This window comes from Podarcis erhardii, assembly GCF_964252035.2.
Source record: "Podarcis erhardii genome assembly, chromosome: 12".
NCBI lineage: Eukaryota > Metazoa > Chordata > Lepidosauria > Squamata > Lacertidae > Podarcis > Podarcis erhardii.
The window spans coordinates 40,001,884-40,018,208 of NC_138513.1; the positions used below are offsets into that span (position 1 = coordinate 40,001,884).

A 16,325-nucleotide genomic window follows, 5' to 3' on the forward strand; every position below is an offset into this window, starting at 1 on the left:
TAGATTGTGTAAGGATAAGTATAATGACATCTGGACATGGGTGGTGCTGTGGTCTAAACCACTGAGCCTCTTGGGCTTGCCGATCTGAAGGTTGGCGGTTCAAATCCGTGTGTCGGGGTGAGCTCCTGTTGCTCCATCCCAGCTTCTGCCAACCTAGCATTTTGAAAGCACACCAGGGCAAAGAGATAAATAGGCAATACTGTGTCAGGAAGGCAAATGGCGTTTCATGCGCTCTGGCACTCGTCACAGTGTCCTGTTGCACCAGAAGCAGTTTAGTCGGGCTGGCCACATGACCCAGGAAGCTGTCTGTGAACAAATGCCGGCTCCCTCAGCCTGAAAGCAAGATGAGCGCTGCAATCCCACAGTTGCCTTTGACTGGACCTAACTGTCCAGGGGTCCTTTACCTTTACCTTTAATGGCATTTGGATTGCTTTATAAAAAGCATAATGACTTTTTAATAAGTTTATACTTGTTACAATAATTGTAATACCTCAGTGCTCTTTTTCTAGAAAAAGAGATGCCGGAACTCAACATGAATTCCTCCCTCATTCTGTTACAATGGCAATGGCGCCCACCTGAGGTGTGCTAGAATCGAGTTCTGGAATGTTCCGCCTGAAAAAAAAGCCTTGGTAATACTTACCTACTGTATTGTACCACAGTTTCAAGTACTTTTCTCTTTGTTTTGTGTTGTGTTGGCTTTTCCTCAAAAATGTTTACTTTATTTCTCTACTGAAAGTTTTAAATAAAATATAAATATTTTAAAAACCATGGTTGCAAGCAGTGTGAAAAAGAGCTCATCATGACATTCCCCAGAAATACACTTCCGAAGGAGGGTGCAGAAAGGCAGACAGCTGTGTTAATCCCTAATAAAATACACTCTCCCAAAAGTGGCACTATACAGAATTTATTAGGATCAGCATGACTACAGTTATACACAAAGTGAACTGGGAGTAAGTTCCATTGAACTCAATGGTGCTTTCCATGCAGAAGCTTCCAACTTCAGTCCTTGACATCTTCCCTTATACGGCCTTCTGGTAGCAGGACTTGAGAAAAACATAGCCTGAAGTCCATGATCAGTTGCTGCTTATCCAAGTAGACAATACTGGATTAATAGACCAATAGTCTAAGGACACAGGTTATCGTTTTCCTCTCCCACTTGGCAGGGTGACATACCTCTCCCAGATATACCAACTAAATAGTTAGGAAGGAAAAGACATACAAACACAACTGGAAATCACTTCACAAACCCATAGAAATTTCATCTGTTGCAGTTGTGTAGGAAGTAGACCTTTCTAAGTTAGGGTGAGCCTGGCCTGGGCAGATCTTATAGAGAGGAGGAACATACACTTTTGGAAAAAGGTGGAGAGATGTTTCCTAAATTTCCCCCCCACAAAGGCATAGATCACAGGGTTGATGCAACAGTGGATCGCAGCAATTGTCTCGGTCACAGAAATGGCTACAAATAACTTGTTCTCAATATTATTCTCTGAGTTAGATGAAAAAAATGAATCCTGAAAGGTCTGCAACAAAAGAGTGGTGTTGTATGGCATCCAGAAGAGGAAAAAAACAACCATGATCACAGCAATAAGCTTGACAGCCTTCTCCTTTCTCTGATTTCTACCCTTAATCAAAATCATGATAATCCTCATGTAACAGAAGATAATAATAACTGCAGGAATGGCTAGGCCCAAAATGAACTTCATTAAAGTTAGAAATTGCTTCCATACTTTTTCATTTTCTAAGGGATAATGAATGGTACATTCGTATGTCTCATTTGCCTTTTGAACATGGTAAAATACAAATTCTGGCACAGAGGCTAATAAGACCACCACCCACGTGACGACGCTTGTGAGGGTGCCATAGGTGATCGTTCTGGCTTTTAATGCAAACACTGCGTGGACGATGGCCAGGTATCTATCGATAGTCAAATGGATTATGAAAAAACTTCCGCAATAGAAACCTATGTAATAGATCCAAAAGAGAATTTTGCACATTGCATCTCCAAATATCCACTCGTGCCCTGCGTAATAAGCCCAAAATGGGAGTGAGAAGATGACAAGCAAGTCCGAGATGGCTAAATTGAGCAGGTAGATATCAGTCATGCTCTTGAGCTTCTTGTATCTGATCAGGATCAGCACCACCAGTGAGTTGCCCAGCAGGCCAAATACGAACACCAAAGAGTAAAACGGTGGCAGAAAATTAATTGCAAATGCTTCCACAGCATGCCTGTAGACTAGGCCTGCGTCAATATTATAGTCAAAAGTTGTTGCTATCCCATAATCTGGCATCATGGAAGAATTGTTCATCTTCTTAGTCAAGGAATAAGAAATACCTACATGATACAAGAAACAACAATAAAATATGTAACTATGTATTTTAATAAGTGATGGTCTTGAGTATTTAGTCTGCTGAAGACAATCAATATGAAGCCTAACAGGCTAGGTATTAACAACATAGATTAAAGGAGTGAGAGATATGGAATAAACTGATTTTAAAATATAGGCAAACAGTAATCCCCCAGTTTACATGAGCATTACATTTTGGGAGTTGCACCAAAAACCTTAATCACATATAGTCAAATATGTGTGACTATATAGTCACATTCAGTCGTACCTTGAATCTCAAATGCCTTGGCTCCCAAACAAATTGGCTCCTGAGCGATCAAAATTCAGAAGTCAGTGTTCCGGTTTTCGAACGTTCTTTTGGAAGCCGAACATCCAATTGGACTTCCATGGCTTCCGATGAGTTGCAGGAGCTTCCTGTAGCCCATCAGAAGCTGTGCTTTGGTTTCCGAACATTTTGGAAGTCGAATGGACTTCCGGAAAGGATTCAGTTCAACTTCCAAGGTACAACTGTACAGTCAAAATCACGTATAGTCTGTGGTGGGTGGGATTGCCAAAATTATTTTTCCCTGCCCCTTTTCCACCCCATGCAATGTATGTAAAACTGAAAGTGCACAAGTTAAATGTGCATAAATTGTGGGCTTACTGAATAATGTTCTAATTATCTGGCCACCTTCTTCTCCTGAATGTCTTCACTGGTACCTGGGAAATCGCCTTTTACTGAATCAGAACATTGGTCTACCTAGTTAGCTATTATCTACACCATTGGCGTAGTGTGGGGGGTATGAGAGGGGTGGTTGCTTTGTGCGCATTTTGGGTGGGGCTGGTTCTCGTGCCTCTCCTCCTGGGCTGCACAACCTCTGCCCAGGCACATCGCAGCAAGTCCCATGCTTGCCTGCCGTTGGGGTTTTCTGGGCCCAGAAGCCCAGTCTGGCCTCACTGCTGCACCACTGGCAAAGGCCGTCAACCACAGATGCGCTTGCTCCCTTCCTGGTGCGACGCGCTCCCTGGAAAGCGGCAGGAGCAGCCCAGACCCAAGATGAGCAGGCATGGATGGAGGGGGCAGGCAAGGGGCAACCCCCGAGTGCAGCCCTGCCGGTGCTCCTCTCTGCAGGGCTCACCAAGGGCCACGTCAGCCGGTCAGGCTCCCCTCTGTGCAGGCAGGTTGCATACCTCTGGAGCCAGCAACCCTTGCTATGCTACTTTCCAGGTGTGGAGATGGGTCCCTCAATCTCAACCAAAGGGACAAGCTGAGAGCTGGAACAAACTTTCCATTCCTCACTGTCCTCTGCTCCTTTTGTTTTTCATAGGGCACATGGAACTTTTCCTTACCATCACACCCCCTTTGTCTATTTCGGCTCTGCAGTCCAGTACCCTTCAGATTCGCTTTTCACCTCAAACCCACTTCCCCAATTCCTTTGCCACAGCTTCTGCATGTTGGCAAGCAAACGACAGGACCACGGACAGGGGGGAAATTATAAACCTCCAATTGGTGGCCCCTTTTCTTTGTCCTGTCATGAGGGTGAGAGCTCAGAATGTGACAAAGATAGGGAGGTTGAGGGTGTTGTTTTAAAGGGGAGATAAAATGAATTTCTGCCACACTTTAAACCTGTGATCCTGGCAGCATGAAATTAATAGCACATACTTCCAGCAAGTAACTGCATTTAGGACTAGGGTGTTAATATGTACTTAGTCTTGCTTTCCCTCCTTCAAATTTACACTATGGCTATAATCTATGGAAACTGTCATGCTACTTTAAATGGAGTTCCTTCGGAAGAGAGGCATTGATTGTGAAACCACTCTGGGAAATCCAGTTGTGTGAAGGGAATAGCGGTCTTCTAACAGCTCTCAGCACCCCTAACAATTGACAATTTCCAGGATATTTGCGGGGAAGTCGTGTCTGTTTAGAGTGGTGTAATACTGTTTTAAATATATAGGACAGGTGGAGCCCAACTTATTCTAGGGGAACTGTATTGATTCAAAATATAAATCACATCATTTCAGGGCCTTCTCAATAAACTTACTCTCTATGAACTATAGGATGTAGCATTTGAGAGACTCCATAAATTTTAAGCTCACTTTGAGATATAGATGTAGATGTTGATACAGATAGAATTAGATATACTGTACAGATAGAATTAGATATAGATAAGATTAGTAGATTCTGGGGCAGGAAATGAAATATGACATGCTAGGCATGTCAAACACTTGTAATAGTTGTATTTTCTTCAAGTCCCCTCCTAATCCCAGATCCAAATGAGTTTTCCCATGATACTGTATTCAAATAAAGATTCTTTTGGGCTAGCACACAAATGTCTCTTTCTGAGATATTTCTTGATCACACATTTACTATGCTTTATACATTTAATGGTGATAATAACAGGAAAAAAGGAATACTCACCAATCTGTGTTTCACACTGATGAGAAGAAAGTCACTGATTTTGTGACAAAGCAAGATTCTTTGCCTAGATTTCGAAAGGATTTATCCTTTCCTATGCTGGACATGAATGCTTAGTAAGAAGTGAGCGAAAAATGTCTCATTTTCTGAAAATGACCTCACTGAAGGACCGTTGCATATCCCTTTCAGTCGCTGTGTTCATGGAGACTGCCAAGCGATGAGGTTTGATCCAGGTGTGGATAACCTGTGTCAATATTATGCAGGTCTTGTGCCATCAGCTTTGCCCAAAGACCAGCTGTTATCACACACCTCCTGCTTCTGAATTGTGCCAGTTGAGTTTGTCATCTTCCCTCCCATCCTTTTCCCCTTGTGTATCTTTTTTCTTATTATTATTATCATTATTAAGATTGTATGCTTGCAAGTAGGGACTGCCTTGTTTTAGTTGCTACACAGGGAGCCTTTGGGGCTCTAAATAATGAATAATCCAGTGTAGGTGTGCAAATATCCAGAGTGTGGGATCAGATGGGATTACAATGAGGAATTATAAAATATGCATCAAGCCATTGTGTCCACGATGAATGCATTGTGTTGACTGGGTTTGATACATTGACAACAATTTCTGATCAAATCCCACAACCCTCTGCCATTTCCTCTACTGCCCATTTCTCTCTCTTCACAAGTCACGTACACAGCCCAGTTGCTTCGCCAGGCAGGCTCCTGGGTCATCAAAGATAGTGGGCAAGCTTCTGTGAAGTAGCTTTCTAATACAGGGGTGCCTCGCAAGACGCAATTAATCTGTTCCGCAAGTCTCTTCGTCTTGCGGTTTTTTCGTCTTGCGAAGCACGGCTATTAGCGGCTTAGCGGCTTTAAGAAAAAGGAAACAAACTCGCAAGAACTCGCAAGACGTTTCGTCTTGCGAAGCAAGCCCATAGGGAAATTCGTCTTGCGGAACGACTCAAAAAACGGAAAACTCTTTCGTCTAGCGAGTTTTTCGCCTTGCGAGGCATTCGTCTTGCAGGGCACCACTGTATGTTAATCCTAGGATGTTAATCTTAGGGCCAGGAAACAGATCTCACATGAAGGTGATAATGATTGTTGTCCTCCTGGCCATGCTCCTTATCAGGTATATTGCTTGTTTATTACCTCCGGGGTTGCCAAATGGACTCCTTTGTAGTTCTGTTGATTAGTTTTGGTGGTTTAACTTCTCCCCACGTGAGTTTGTTGAAATGCTCAGAAGAAATCTGATTGGTTCTTTCGAACACTCTGTAAAAAGTTTTTTTGTGAATAAAATGACCTGGGCCGAGGGGGCTAGAGGCACAGAGAGAATATTATACGCACCCTTCCCAGAGTCTTGCTGGTTCAAGCCTCTGTGTTCTTATTATTCTTATTCTGTATTCTTATTAATCAGAGTTCAATCATTCCTTTACTTTGTGAACGCCTCAATCCAATCAAGTTTAAAACATTCCTTTTGCAAACTGATCCTGTCTTCTCCTTAAACAGGAACATTATTGTTTTTTGTTTATTGAATTTATTTACCACCCTTTACCTTGGGGTCTCAGGGCGGTTCACAGAATAAAATCAAGATATAAATCCACAAAATACATAATAAAAACGGATCAACCAAAGGCCCAGTTAAAAAGGAACATTTTTGCCTGGCACCCAAAGGTGTGTAATAATGAAGGCACCAGGAGAACTTCCCCGGGGGAGAGCATACCACAGATGGGGAGCCACTGCAGAGAAGGCCCCGTTTTCGTGTTACCACCCTCTGGACATCTCGAGGAGGAGGCACACAAACATTCCCATGTGGACAACCCAACCAGGTTTACCAGCTTCAGTAAAACAATCAGGCTTATGTCTAACATGAGTGACAACAGATACAGCAGAAGGGATAGAGAGGATTTGGGCACACAATTGAGCACATACGTTGCAGTTAGAAGGGTTCAAGTTCAATCCCCGACACACCTAGGACTTATTTTTATAATATAAAACCGCGCAGTTAGCCACTAATTGATTTGCTTATATTGTCGATATCGTTGTTAGATTTGAAAAACCAGGGAACTGAAAATGTGTGCACACATTAAAAAGATTATTGCTTAAGAAAACATGCCTGCATCTATACTCATCAAAACCTAATGGTAGAATTCAGATTTAGAAAGACTGGAAGCTGCCTGATACTGGTTTATCGTTTGCATGCAATGACTGGCAGCACCTCTCCAGCATGGCAAGCAAGGGGGTCTCCCTGCCCTAGGCAGAGCTGCCTGGGATTGAACCCAAGATTGTAGGGATGCAAAGCAAATGCACACTTCTGTTTTGGATAATACAACTCATTGTCCTCTGCGTATGACTTTACTCTTAACCTCTAGGTCATGTGCCCCTTAAACAAACTAATGGTGGATCTACACACGGGAGGGGGGGATGCTATAAATAACTCATAAATTAAATTATTATAACAAAAGGGAAAAAAGCACTATGTAAAATTGCATTGAAACGTTTTGTGCACTACTGCGCCATCTGGTGTTGCATGTTTATAACGCATTCAAAATGCTGTTTCTTGATTAATGTAGCTGAGTCCATAGTGTAACTTTCAGTGAGCAAATACTCAAATAAACAATTGCATGCATATATATATGTATGTCCAGCCAGGGGAGTTTTTATTATGACAGTGGGGAAAACATCAAAGATAGATATTTCACTTCTTTTGTGGATAAGGTTAAAAAGTCAAGCCCAAATCTTGCACAATGGCCTTTAAAACAGCCCAGTGACAATTGCTGCCACACTCAGGATCTGAGTTCTATTTGCAATGATATCCTTCTGCAAAACTCTTCTGGGTGACGCCCTTAGTCATCTTTCACAAGAAATTGAACAATGTAGACTACAGCATGATTACAGGGTTGTTTTCTGCTTTGACCTCAGTGATCAAAAATGCACCTATATGTCCTTTAAAATGACCCGTGACATTGTCCAAAATCTGCAGAGATGCTGATACTACACACTGTAGCATGTAGTAAACTGGATATGTTGTGGTTTGCCATTCCCCACTAAAATACAGTTTTAATATGGATGTTGTTGTTGTTTAGTCGTTTAGTCGTGTCCGACTCTTCGTGACCCCATGGACCAGAGCACGCCAGGCACTCCTGTCTTCCACTGCCTCCCACAGTTTGGTCAAACTCATGCTGGTAGCTTCGAGAACACTGCCCAACCATCTCGTCATCTGTCATCCCCTTCTTGTGCCCTCCATCTTTCCCAACATCAGGGTCTTTTGCAGGAAGTCTTCTCTTCTCATGAGGTGGCCAAAGTACTGGAGCCTCAGCTTCACGATCTGTCCTTCCAGTGAACACTCAGGGCTGATTTCCTTCAGAATGGATAGGTTTGATCTTCTTGCAGTCCATGGGACTCTCAAGAGTCTCCTCCAGCACCATAACTCAAAAGCATCAATTCTTCGGTGATCAGCCTTCTTTATGGTCCAGCTCTCACTTCCATACATCACTACTGGGAAGACCATGGCTTTAACTATATGGACCTTTGTTGGTAAGAAAATGTCTCTGCTTTTTAAGATGCTGTCTAGGTTTGCCATTGCCTTTCAGGACAGATCCTGAAGCTGAAGCTCCAATACTTTGGCCACCTCATGAGAAGAGAAGACTCCCTGGAAAAGACTCTGATGTTGGGAAAGATGGAGGGCACAAGGAGAAGGGGACGACAGAGGAAGAAAAAATTCCCCCTGCATGGGCGTGTAGGACCCCCAAAAGAGGACATGTCCAGGAATCCCTAGGTGTATGGCAACCCTATTTTTCTCCACCACTGGATTCCAGCACAGGTTTATGAGGATAATCACACTACCTCTGAAATTCCGTGCTGGGTTTCATATCTGTTTTTGGCTGGAGGCTGCTCCTCTTCTCATAGACAGTAAGTGTTTTTTAGTGTTCTCTTCCACCATATTTTTAGTGCACCGAATGGAAATGTTAAAGAGCAGAGCACTAGTCTGTGAAAATTCAAACCTAGACCTCTACCAGAAACAAATACTGTATACTTCTAGAAGAATAACAGGGATGTGCTATAAGCCAATCTTTCAGTGCCTGACTTTTACATACCCTAAGCTTTTTAAGACAGGACGAATAATCTTAAATACATTGATGGCTGTGGGGCTTCTGTACCATACTTAGTTCTGGCAATACTGATAGTACCTAGAGCTTAGACTCAAATGTTCATGGAAATGCAGCCAGCTCTTCCATCGGTACTTCCCACTTAGTGGACATGTTGCTTTGTCTGTTCTCCTCTGCCATAAGCCAGCCCCCTTCCTTCCTTCCTTCCTTCCTTGCCAACCTTTGTACCTTACTGTCTATTTGTAATGTTTCCTGATTCTCCAGAGGTCAATTGGTTCTCCTCTGCAAGTCTGCCAGTCCACAGTTAGTCCTTCATTTGTATCCTGTATATTTTACTCCCTGGCCAGAGATTGTTTATATTCTAGTCAGGATCTTCTGTCCACTTACTGACCTTATTGAGATTTGGTTTGATGATAGAATAAAGTTTTATATGCACAAATGAGCAGGAGCTTTAAAAAAAAATTTAAAAAAATTCCGTTCTGGGGAGGGAAGAAGATGGGGGCAATTTTCCTGAAGGTTAACTATTTTCCCTTTCACTTGGTGGAAAATGGCTTGCTCCCAAAGCTGAGGCAGGCATGGCAAGTGCAGTCTTGGCATCGGTGATCTCAAGGTTGGATTACTGCAATGCTCTCTATGTGAGGTTTCCCTTGGGTTAAATTCAGAAGCTGCAGTCTGTGCAGAATGCAGCAGCTAAATTGTTGACTGGGGTATCTGCTCTCACTGGTGGAATATGTTGAATTGGTTTGTAAAAAAAACTGCCACAAATGTACGTTTTTCATTTTGTAAAGGCATAAATCTCCCAAGAGTGTCTTCCTACATACATCCCTTCCCTATTCCCGTTAAAAATGAAATAAAATTATTTAGCATTAAAAAAACAACAATTTTTATTAATTTGTTCAGTCAAAATAAACATTTTACATAATATGATGTAACAATTGACTTCCCTCCTTCCCCTTTCATGGTTCATTTTACTTATCATCATTCCTGCATATTTTACTATAGCAAATCTAATAATTTTTACATCCTTCAAATATTTACCATACTGTTGAATTTATCTAAACACTGCCAGCGTTTTCAATTGTACACAATTGTTTTCTAAATATTCAGTAAAAAATTTCCACTCTTCTTTGAATAAAGATTCTTCTTGCCCTCTTATTCTATGTTAAACCTGCTGCTTCTGCAAATTCTATCATCTTAAGTTGCCAGTCTTCCTTACTAGGGATCTCGCTCATTTTCCATCTTTGGGCTAGCAAAATTCGAGCTTCCGTGGTGTGTGGAGGTGGGGTGTGTGTGTGTATGCACACACTTTGTTTGATTAAAAAACCTCTCATTACCGCCTTACTGGCATCCCAAACCATGTTTAGATCTGTTCCTTTATTAAGGTTGAGGTTGAAAAATTCTTGTAGGGAACATATTCCCTTATTAACAATTTCTATATGGTGTAGTATCGCATCATTTAGCCTGCCATGGTCATCAGAATACCATTGAGATCTGATAACGTCCTTGGTTGGATCTCAACCTTTTTTATTCTAGTTGTCAGGTCTTTCAAAGCCCATTACAACTCTATTCTACTTGAAGAATTTTGCTTTTGAGAGAAAAGTGGATTTCCGGACCAGTGGGTGTCTGAGACACCAAATATCAGTTAGATCCATGTTGGCCACCATGTCGAAAAAAGCATTAGGTAGTTTCCCTTCTTTAGAGTCTGATTTTCTTATAGATCAGTCTAAATCTAGGGACACCACACCCTTAAAGTCACCCATCATTATTAATTTGCCATCAAATATCAAAGAGTTTCTCTTCTATAGTTTTGAAGAATTCAGCTTTCTGCTTGTTAGGAGCATATACCGGTAATTAAACAAGCAACGAAAACCATTATAGTCTACTCTGATCAAGGAGTATCTTCATAAATAAGAAAGAAATTTAATCAATCAACCACAACATGCTTTCATTTCTGACAGCAGCTATCAGACCGTTGTGAGCTCTCCATATCCTTGTGGCCAAATGTCTTCTTTGACTTCATTAGTGGGAAAAGTTGAAACGGGATTTCTTTCTCCATGTCGATTAACCTGGTGAAATGGTTTGAAAAGTGTTTTGGTTTTCAGAGACAATAGAATTTGATGTAATTTATCAGAACTGAACATGAGCTTCTATCAAGAGACGAGTACTGGCACCTCCACCAAAAGCACCGCCTTTTGGAAACTTAGAGGAGATATGATAGCTATCTTCAGATATTTCAAGGGCTGTCATATGGAAGAGGAAAGAATTTTCTCCTGCCCTGGAAGGTAGGACTTGAACCAGTCGCTGGACCACAATTTCTGTTCTCATCCTGAAGCAGTTCTTAACCTGAAGCACTATTTCTGGGTTAGCGGAGTCTCTAACCTGAAGCATCTGTAACCCGAGGTACCACTGTACAGGAAGACCAGGCAGTTTCAGTGCCTGTCATATAACAGATGGCTGGATGCAAATATTTATCTCACTAGTAAGGTATACATGGTGGTTGTAGACCAGACTGGGCTGAATCCTGAACTGAATGGGGCCTATTCTGGGGGATCCATGGTTCAACTGAATCAGATGGAGGCAGCCCCGGATTGCTGTGGGTCAGGTGAGGTGACCCACAGTGATCCAGGACTGTCAGAAGGTGGAGTGTTGGATGAGCAGAGGCAGGAAGAAAGAGGTTGGGTAGCAAGAAGGAGAAGGAGTGAAAAGGCCTAGGAGGAGAGAAGATGGACGTCCTGGGTTGACTGTATCTTCCCAGGAGAAGTTAGGGGTGGGGTGCCTTTGGGTGCAGGGTGCAACCTGCTCCTTCTCAAAGTGGCTTTCCTGCCTGATCTCCCCTGCTGCCTGCCCACGCTCTGCAGCAGAACCCACACGAACGTCCTTCCTCACATGGAAGCCACGTGTTAAGAAATGACACACTGGACCAAACACCCCTCTCTCGGTTGGAAGAGGGCAAGGAGACACAGCGTCTCCCAAGTGACCTAGAAGCAGCCTGGCGTTAAAACAACAACAACCAGCTACACAAGGAAAATCCTGCTGCCCATGCAAACTCCAACAGATGGCCCTTTGAAATATGTGAACTCCAAAATCACAGTTCTTTATTTAAAGCAATCTTTATTGTTAAGTTTTATCAGGCAGCAGGATCTCTCCCAGTCCCAGCAGGAGATGCTGGGGGCTGAATCTGATTCCTTCTGCATGCTAAGCAGTTGTTTTACCACTGAGCTACAGCCCTAGCTCACAATATTGCTGTCAGGATAAAATGGAGAAGGTGGAGGCAGAAGTGTATATGCTCTGTGGAGGAAAGGTGGGATAGAAGTAGAAGAAGGAATAAAGTATGTAAACTAGCCTATAAGTGAATAAACTACAGTATATTTTTAACTTACTCTCCTAATAATTTGTATCTAGATTATAAAAGTGGCATATAAATTTTGTTAAATAAAAAAAGAGGAAATGTTCAGACTTTCAAACAGTGTGTTATGCCTGAGCCTTCATTGCTGAAACTCCTAACAGCATTTTCATGCTCACAAACACCTGATGAAGGCTTAAGGAACCATTGTGATATAACCCATTCAAGCAGATTTAAGGGGCAACAGGCTGTCAACAGTGGCAGTAGTTGGGAGCTCCCCGCTATTGAAAAGCCACATAGAGTCTTTTCATACTGCCTGAGGAATTAATTCCTTATTTAACGTTCCTTATTGCTGGATCGATTTAACAGGACTAGAGCTAACATTTCCTTGGATTTGGCCCCATTGAGAGGGAACTGCCTGCTGCGTCCTCCGCTTTGAAGTCACCCTGGTCTTTGGGCCTCCAGCACCTTCTTCAGCATGTCCAACCCATCTAAGAGGCGTATGATACTGGTGTTCCACTGGGTTAGGAAGACGCCCCTGGCAGAGGAGCCGTGCTCTACCATCTCGGCCAGACCTTCTGCCTCTGCACCGGCTTGCAACACTCCTCACATTTCGCCCTACTTCACAAGGAGCAAGACACAACCCGCTCCGCTCAGGAGGTCCAGCAGGCGCAAGGTGCTGCGATTTCCGAATCTCACTGACACCAAGATTTTAAGATCTGTCATTGGCAGCGTTGGCCGGAAGAGAGCCCGCAGGCATGGCAAGCCAAAGAAGACTCCAGCGTAAACAGGAAAAGGGGAAGCGGCCGACTGGAGTTGCCACTGACGACCACTCTCAGCCTCCTTTTCCCCCTTCTGGCCCAGCATGCTTTGCGCGCACCCAACCTGGCGGCGCCCAGCCCCAGCACGCCCTGACCAGCGCCCGCTTTCCCTTTCCCCTTCTCCGCCTCGACGGCCGGGCCTGAAAAACCCGCGGAGGGGCAGCCGAACAGAATAAGAAGAAGCCGCCCTGTCGGGCCTGCATGGACTTCAGGATTTGGAATATTGTCTAATATTGTCTTTATTACTGGTCTGTTTGTATTCTTGTCCTTTTTTTCTTTTTTTGAGTATCAATTAAATAAATAATAATAATAAACCATACCCTGGACCAATGAGCAATCCATGGCTTTGTAGGAGAGGAGGAGGGTGGCTGCTGTCACAAAAAAATAGTGGAGAGTAGCAAGAGAAAATTCTGCAAAGTGGCCTTTTCTCTTTTGGGGAGAGAAAATGAAAAATCTCAGGCATTTTCTTAGAAAAATTTCCTCTGAAAATCTAACCATTGTTATCATGGTCAATGATCATCATTAAGGAACTGGGATAAAACAACTCTATTGTGCCCTTGATGTGTTTATTGATAAATACTAATTCTGCATAGGACTGCCACTTTTCATTGTCCTTGGCTGTATTCCCAAGCTTTTAATAGCAGGCTATCATGCAGTAATTAAGCACTGGAAGTGTTCCCAATTACTTCCACTCACTCTGCCAATTTCCAGGGTCTCAACCTCTGATTGTCATGCAAATGTGTTTTTCCGTTAAAAAAAAGCTTGTATGTAAATAATTGTAAACCATTTCTTCTTTTACATATAAAATATTTTTGAAAAACATACATGATTGTAACATTCATGTGGATGGTAACAAGTGCAGTTATTATAGCCTGTACGTATAATCCAAAAGAAATGAGCAAACTAAAAGAATCTGCAGTCCATAGAATCAATTCAGTGTCATACGTGTAAATACACTCAGTTATAGAACTAGGATTAATAAGGCATTGGCTGGCAAACATGTTTGATGGGGGAAACTAAACTATGAAGCCGAGTCAGGAACTGGAAATACAAGGCGAAGTGAGAACACTGGCAGTCCTGTGTCTGCAGCCTCTCATTCTAAATGTACTTCGAACAGCTAGACTGGTGACTGGGACTGGCCGCCGGGACCACATAACACCGGTTCTGAGAGATCTGCATTGGCTCCCAATACGTTTCTGAGCACAATTCAAAGTATTGGTGCTGACCTTTAAAGCCCTAAACAGCCTCGGTCCTGTATACCTGAAGGAGCGTCTCCACCCCCATCGCTCAGCCCGGACACTGAGGTCCAGCTCCGAGGGCCTTCTGGCGGTTCCCTCATTGCGAGAAGTGAGGTTACAGGGAACCAGACAGAGGGCCTTCTCGGTGGTGGCGCCCACCCTGTGGAACACCCTCCCTTCAGATGTGGAGAAAATAAGCAGCTATCCTTTCTTTAAAATACATCTGAAGGCAGCCCTGTACAGGGAAGTTTTTAATATTTAACACTGTACTGTTTTTAACACTTGATTGGGGCCGCCCAGAGTGGCTGGGGAAACTCAGCCAGATGGGCGGGGTATAAATAATAAATAATAATAATAATTATTATTATTATTCTGTAAAATAAGAAAATCTTTATTAAAATAATAATATTTACAGAATAATTATTATTCTGTAAAATAAGAAAATCTTTATTAAAATAATAATAATAATAAGAAGAAGAATAGTAATAGTAATAATAATAATTTTTAAAAAAGATTTCAGGCAGGATCTCTCCCAGTCCCACCAGGAGCTGCTGGGGACTGAACCTGATGCCTTCTGCATGCTAAGCAGTTGTTCTACCACTGAGCTATGGCCCTAGCTCACAATATTGCTGTCAGGATAAAATGGAGAAGGTGGAGGCCGAAGTGTATATGCTCTGTGGAGGAAAGGTGGGATAGAAGTAGAAGAAGGAATAAAGTATGTAAACTAGCCTATAAGTGAATAAACTACAGTATATTTTTAACTTACTCTTCTAATAATTTGTATATAGATTATAAAAGTGGCATATACATTTTGTTAAATAAAAAAGGAGGAAATGTTCAGACTTTCAAACAGTGTGTTATGCCTGAGCCTTCATTGCTGAAACTCCCAACAGCATTTTCATGCTCACAAACACCTGATGAAGGCTTAAGGAACCATTGTGATATAACCCATTCAAGCAGATTTAAGGGGCAACAAGCTGTCAACAGTGGCAGTAGTTGGGAGCTCTCAGCTATTGAAAAGCCACATAGAGTCTTTTCATACTGCCTGAGGAATTAATTCCTTATTTAATGTTCCTAATTGCTGGATCGATTCAACAGGACTGGAGCTAACATTTGCTTGGATTTGGCCCCATTGAGAGGGAACTGCCTGCTGCGTCCTCCGCTTTGAAGTCACCCTGGTCTTGAAGTCACCCCCGGTCCAGCACCTTCTTCAGCATGTCCAACCCACCTAAGAGGCGTATGATACTGGTGTTCCACTGGGTTAGGAAGACGCCCCTGGCAGAGGAGCCGTGCTCTACCATCTCGGCCAGACCTTCTGCACCGGCTTGCAACACTCCTCATATTTCGCCCTACTTCACAAGGAGCAAGACACAACCCGCTCCGCTCAGGAGGTCCAGCAGGCGCAAGGTGCTGCGATTTCCGAATCTCACCGACACCAAGATTTTAAGATCTGTCATTGGCAGCGTTGGCCGGAAGAGAGCCCGCAGGCATGGCAAGCCAAAGAAGACTCCAGCGTAAACGGGAAAAGGGGAAGCGGCCGACTGGAGTTGCCACTGACGACCACTCTCAGCCTCCTTTTCCCCCTTCTGGCCCAGCATGCTTTGCGCGCACCCAACCTGGCGGCGCCCAGCCCCAGCACGCCCTGACCAGCGCCCGCTTTCCCTTTCCCCTTCTCCGCCTCGACGGCCTGGGCTGAAAAACCCACGGAGGGGCAGCCGAACCGAATAAGAAGAAGCCGCCCTGTCGGGCCTGCATGGACTTCAGGATTTGGAATATTGTCTAATATTGTCTTTATTACTGTTCTGTTTGTATTCTTGTCCTTTTTTTCTTTTTTTGAGTATCAATTAAATAAATAATAATAATAAACCATACCCTGGGCTAATGAGCAATCCATGGCTTTGTAGGAGAGGAGGAGGGTGGCTGCTGTCACAAAAAAATAGTGGAGAGTAGCAAGAGAAAATTCTGCAAAGATGGCCTTTTCTCTTTTGGGGAGAGAAAATGAAAAATCTCAGGCATTTTCTTAGAAAAATTTCCTCTGAAAATCTAACCTTTGTTATCATGGTCAATGATCATCATTAAGGAA

At 43.0% G+C, this 16,325-nt stretch overlaps 1 protein-coding gene across 2 annotated transcripts; it reads right to left on the reverse strand.

The window, feature by feature from the left end:
• Nucleotides 1–896: 896 nt before the first annotated feature.
• Nucleotides 897–16,100, reverse strand: LOC309325634 (C-C chemokine receptor type 5-like). Of its 2 annotated transcripts, none has more exons than XM_081833811.1 (2): nucleotides 15,471–16,100; nucleotides 897–2,332 (listed from the first exon to the last, which is right to left on the reverse strand). In XM_081833811.1, the coding sequence occupies exons 1-2, from the start codon at nucleotides 15,541–15,543 to the stop codon at nucleotides 1,293–1,295; spliced, it is 1,113 nt and encodes a 370-aa protein (XP_081689937.1). In that variant the 5' UTR covers nucleotides 15,544–16,100; the 3' UTR covers nucleotides 897–1,292. The 2 variants fall into 2 exon arrangements, with proteins under 2 accessions (XP_081689937.1, XP_081689938.1); XM_081833812.1 differs by lacking the exon at nucleotides 15,471–16,100 and adding an exon at nucleotides 4,744–4,847.
• Between the last annotated feature and the right edge of the window lie 225 nt (nucleotides 16,101–16,325).

What these genes read in the sequence shown, in the direction of transcription:
- LOC309325634 (XM_081833811.1), bottom strand. Translation starts at nt 15,543, where the DNA reads ATGGTAGAGCACGGCTCCTCTGCCAGGGGCGTCTTCCTAACCCAGTGG. An exon ending in CAGTATCATACGCCTCTTAG is followed by an intron (nt 2,333 to 15,470) that starts GTGGGTTGGACA and finishes TGTATCATGTAG; the next exon opens with GTATTTCTTATTCCTTGACT.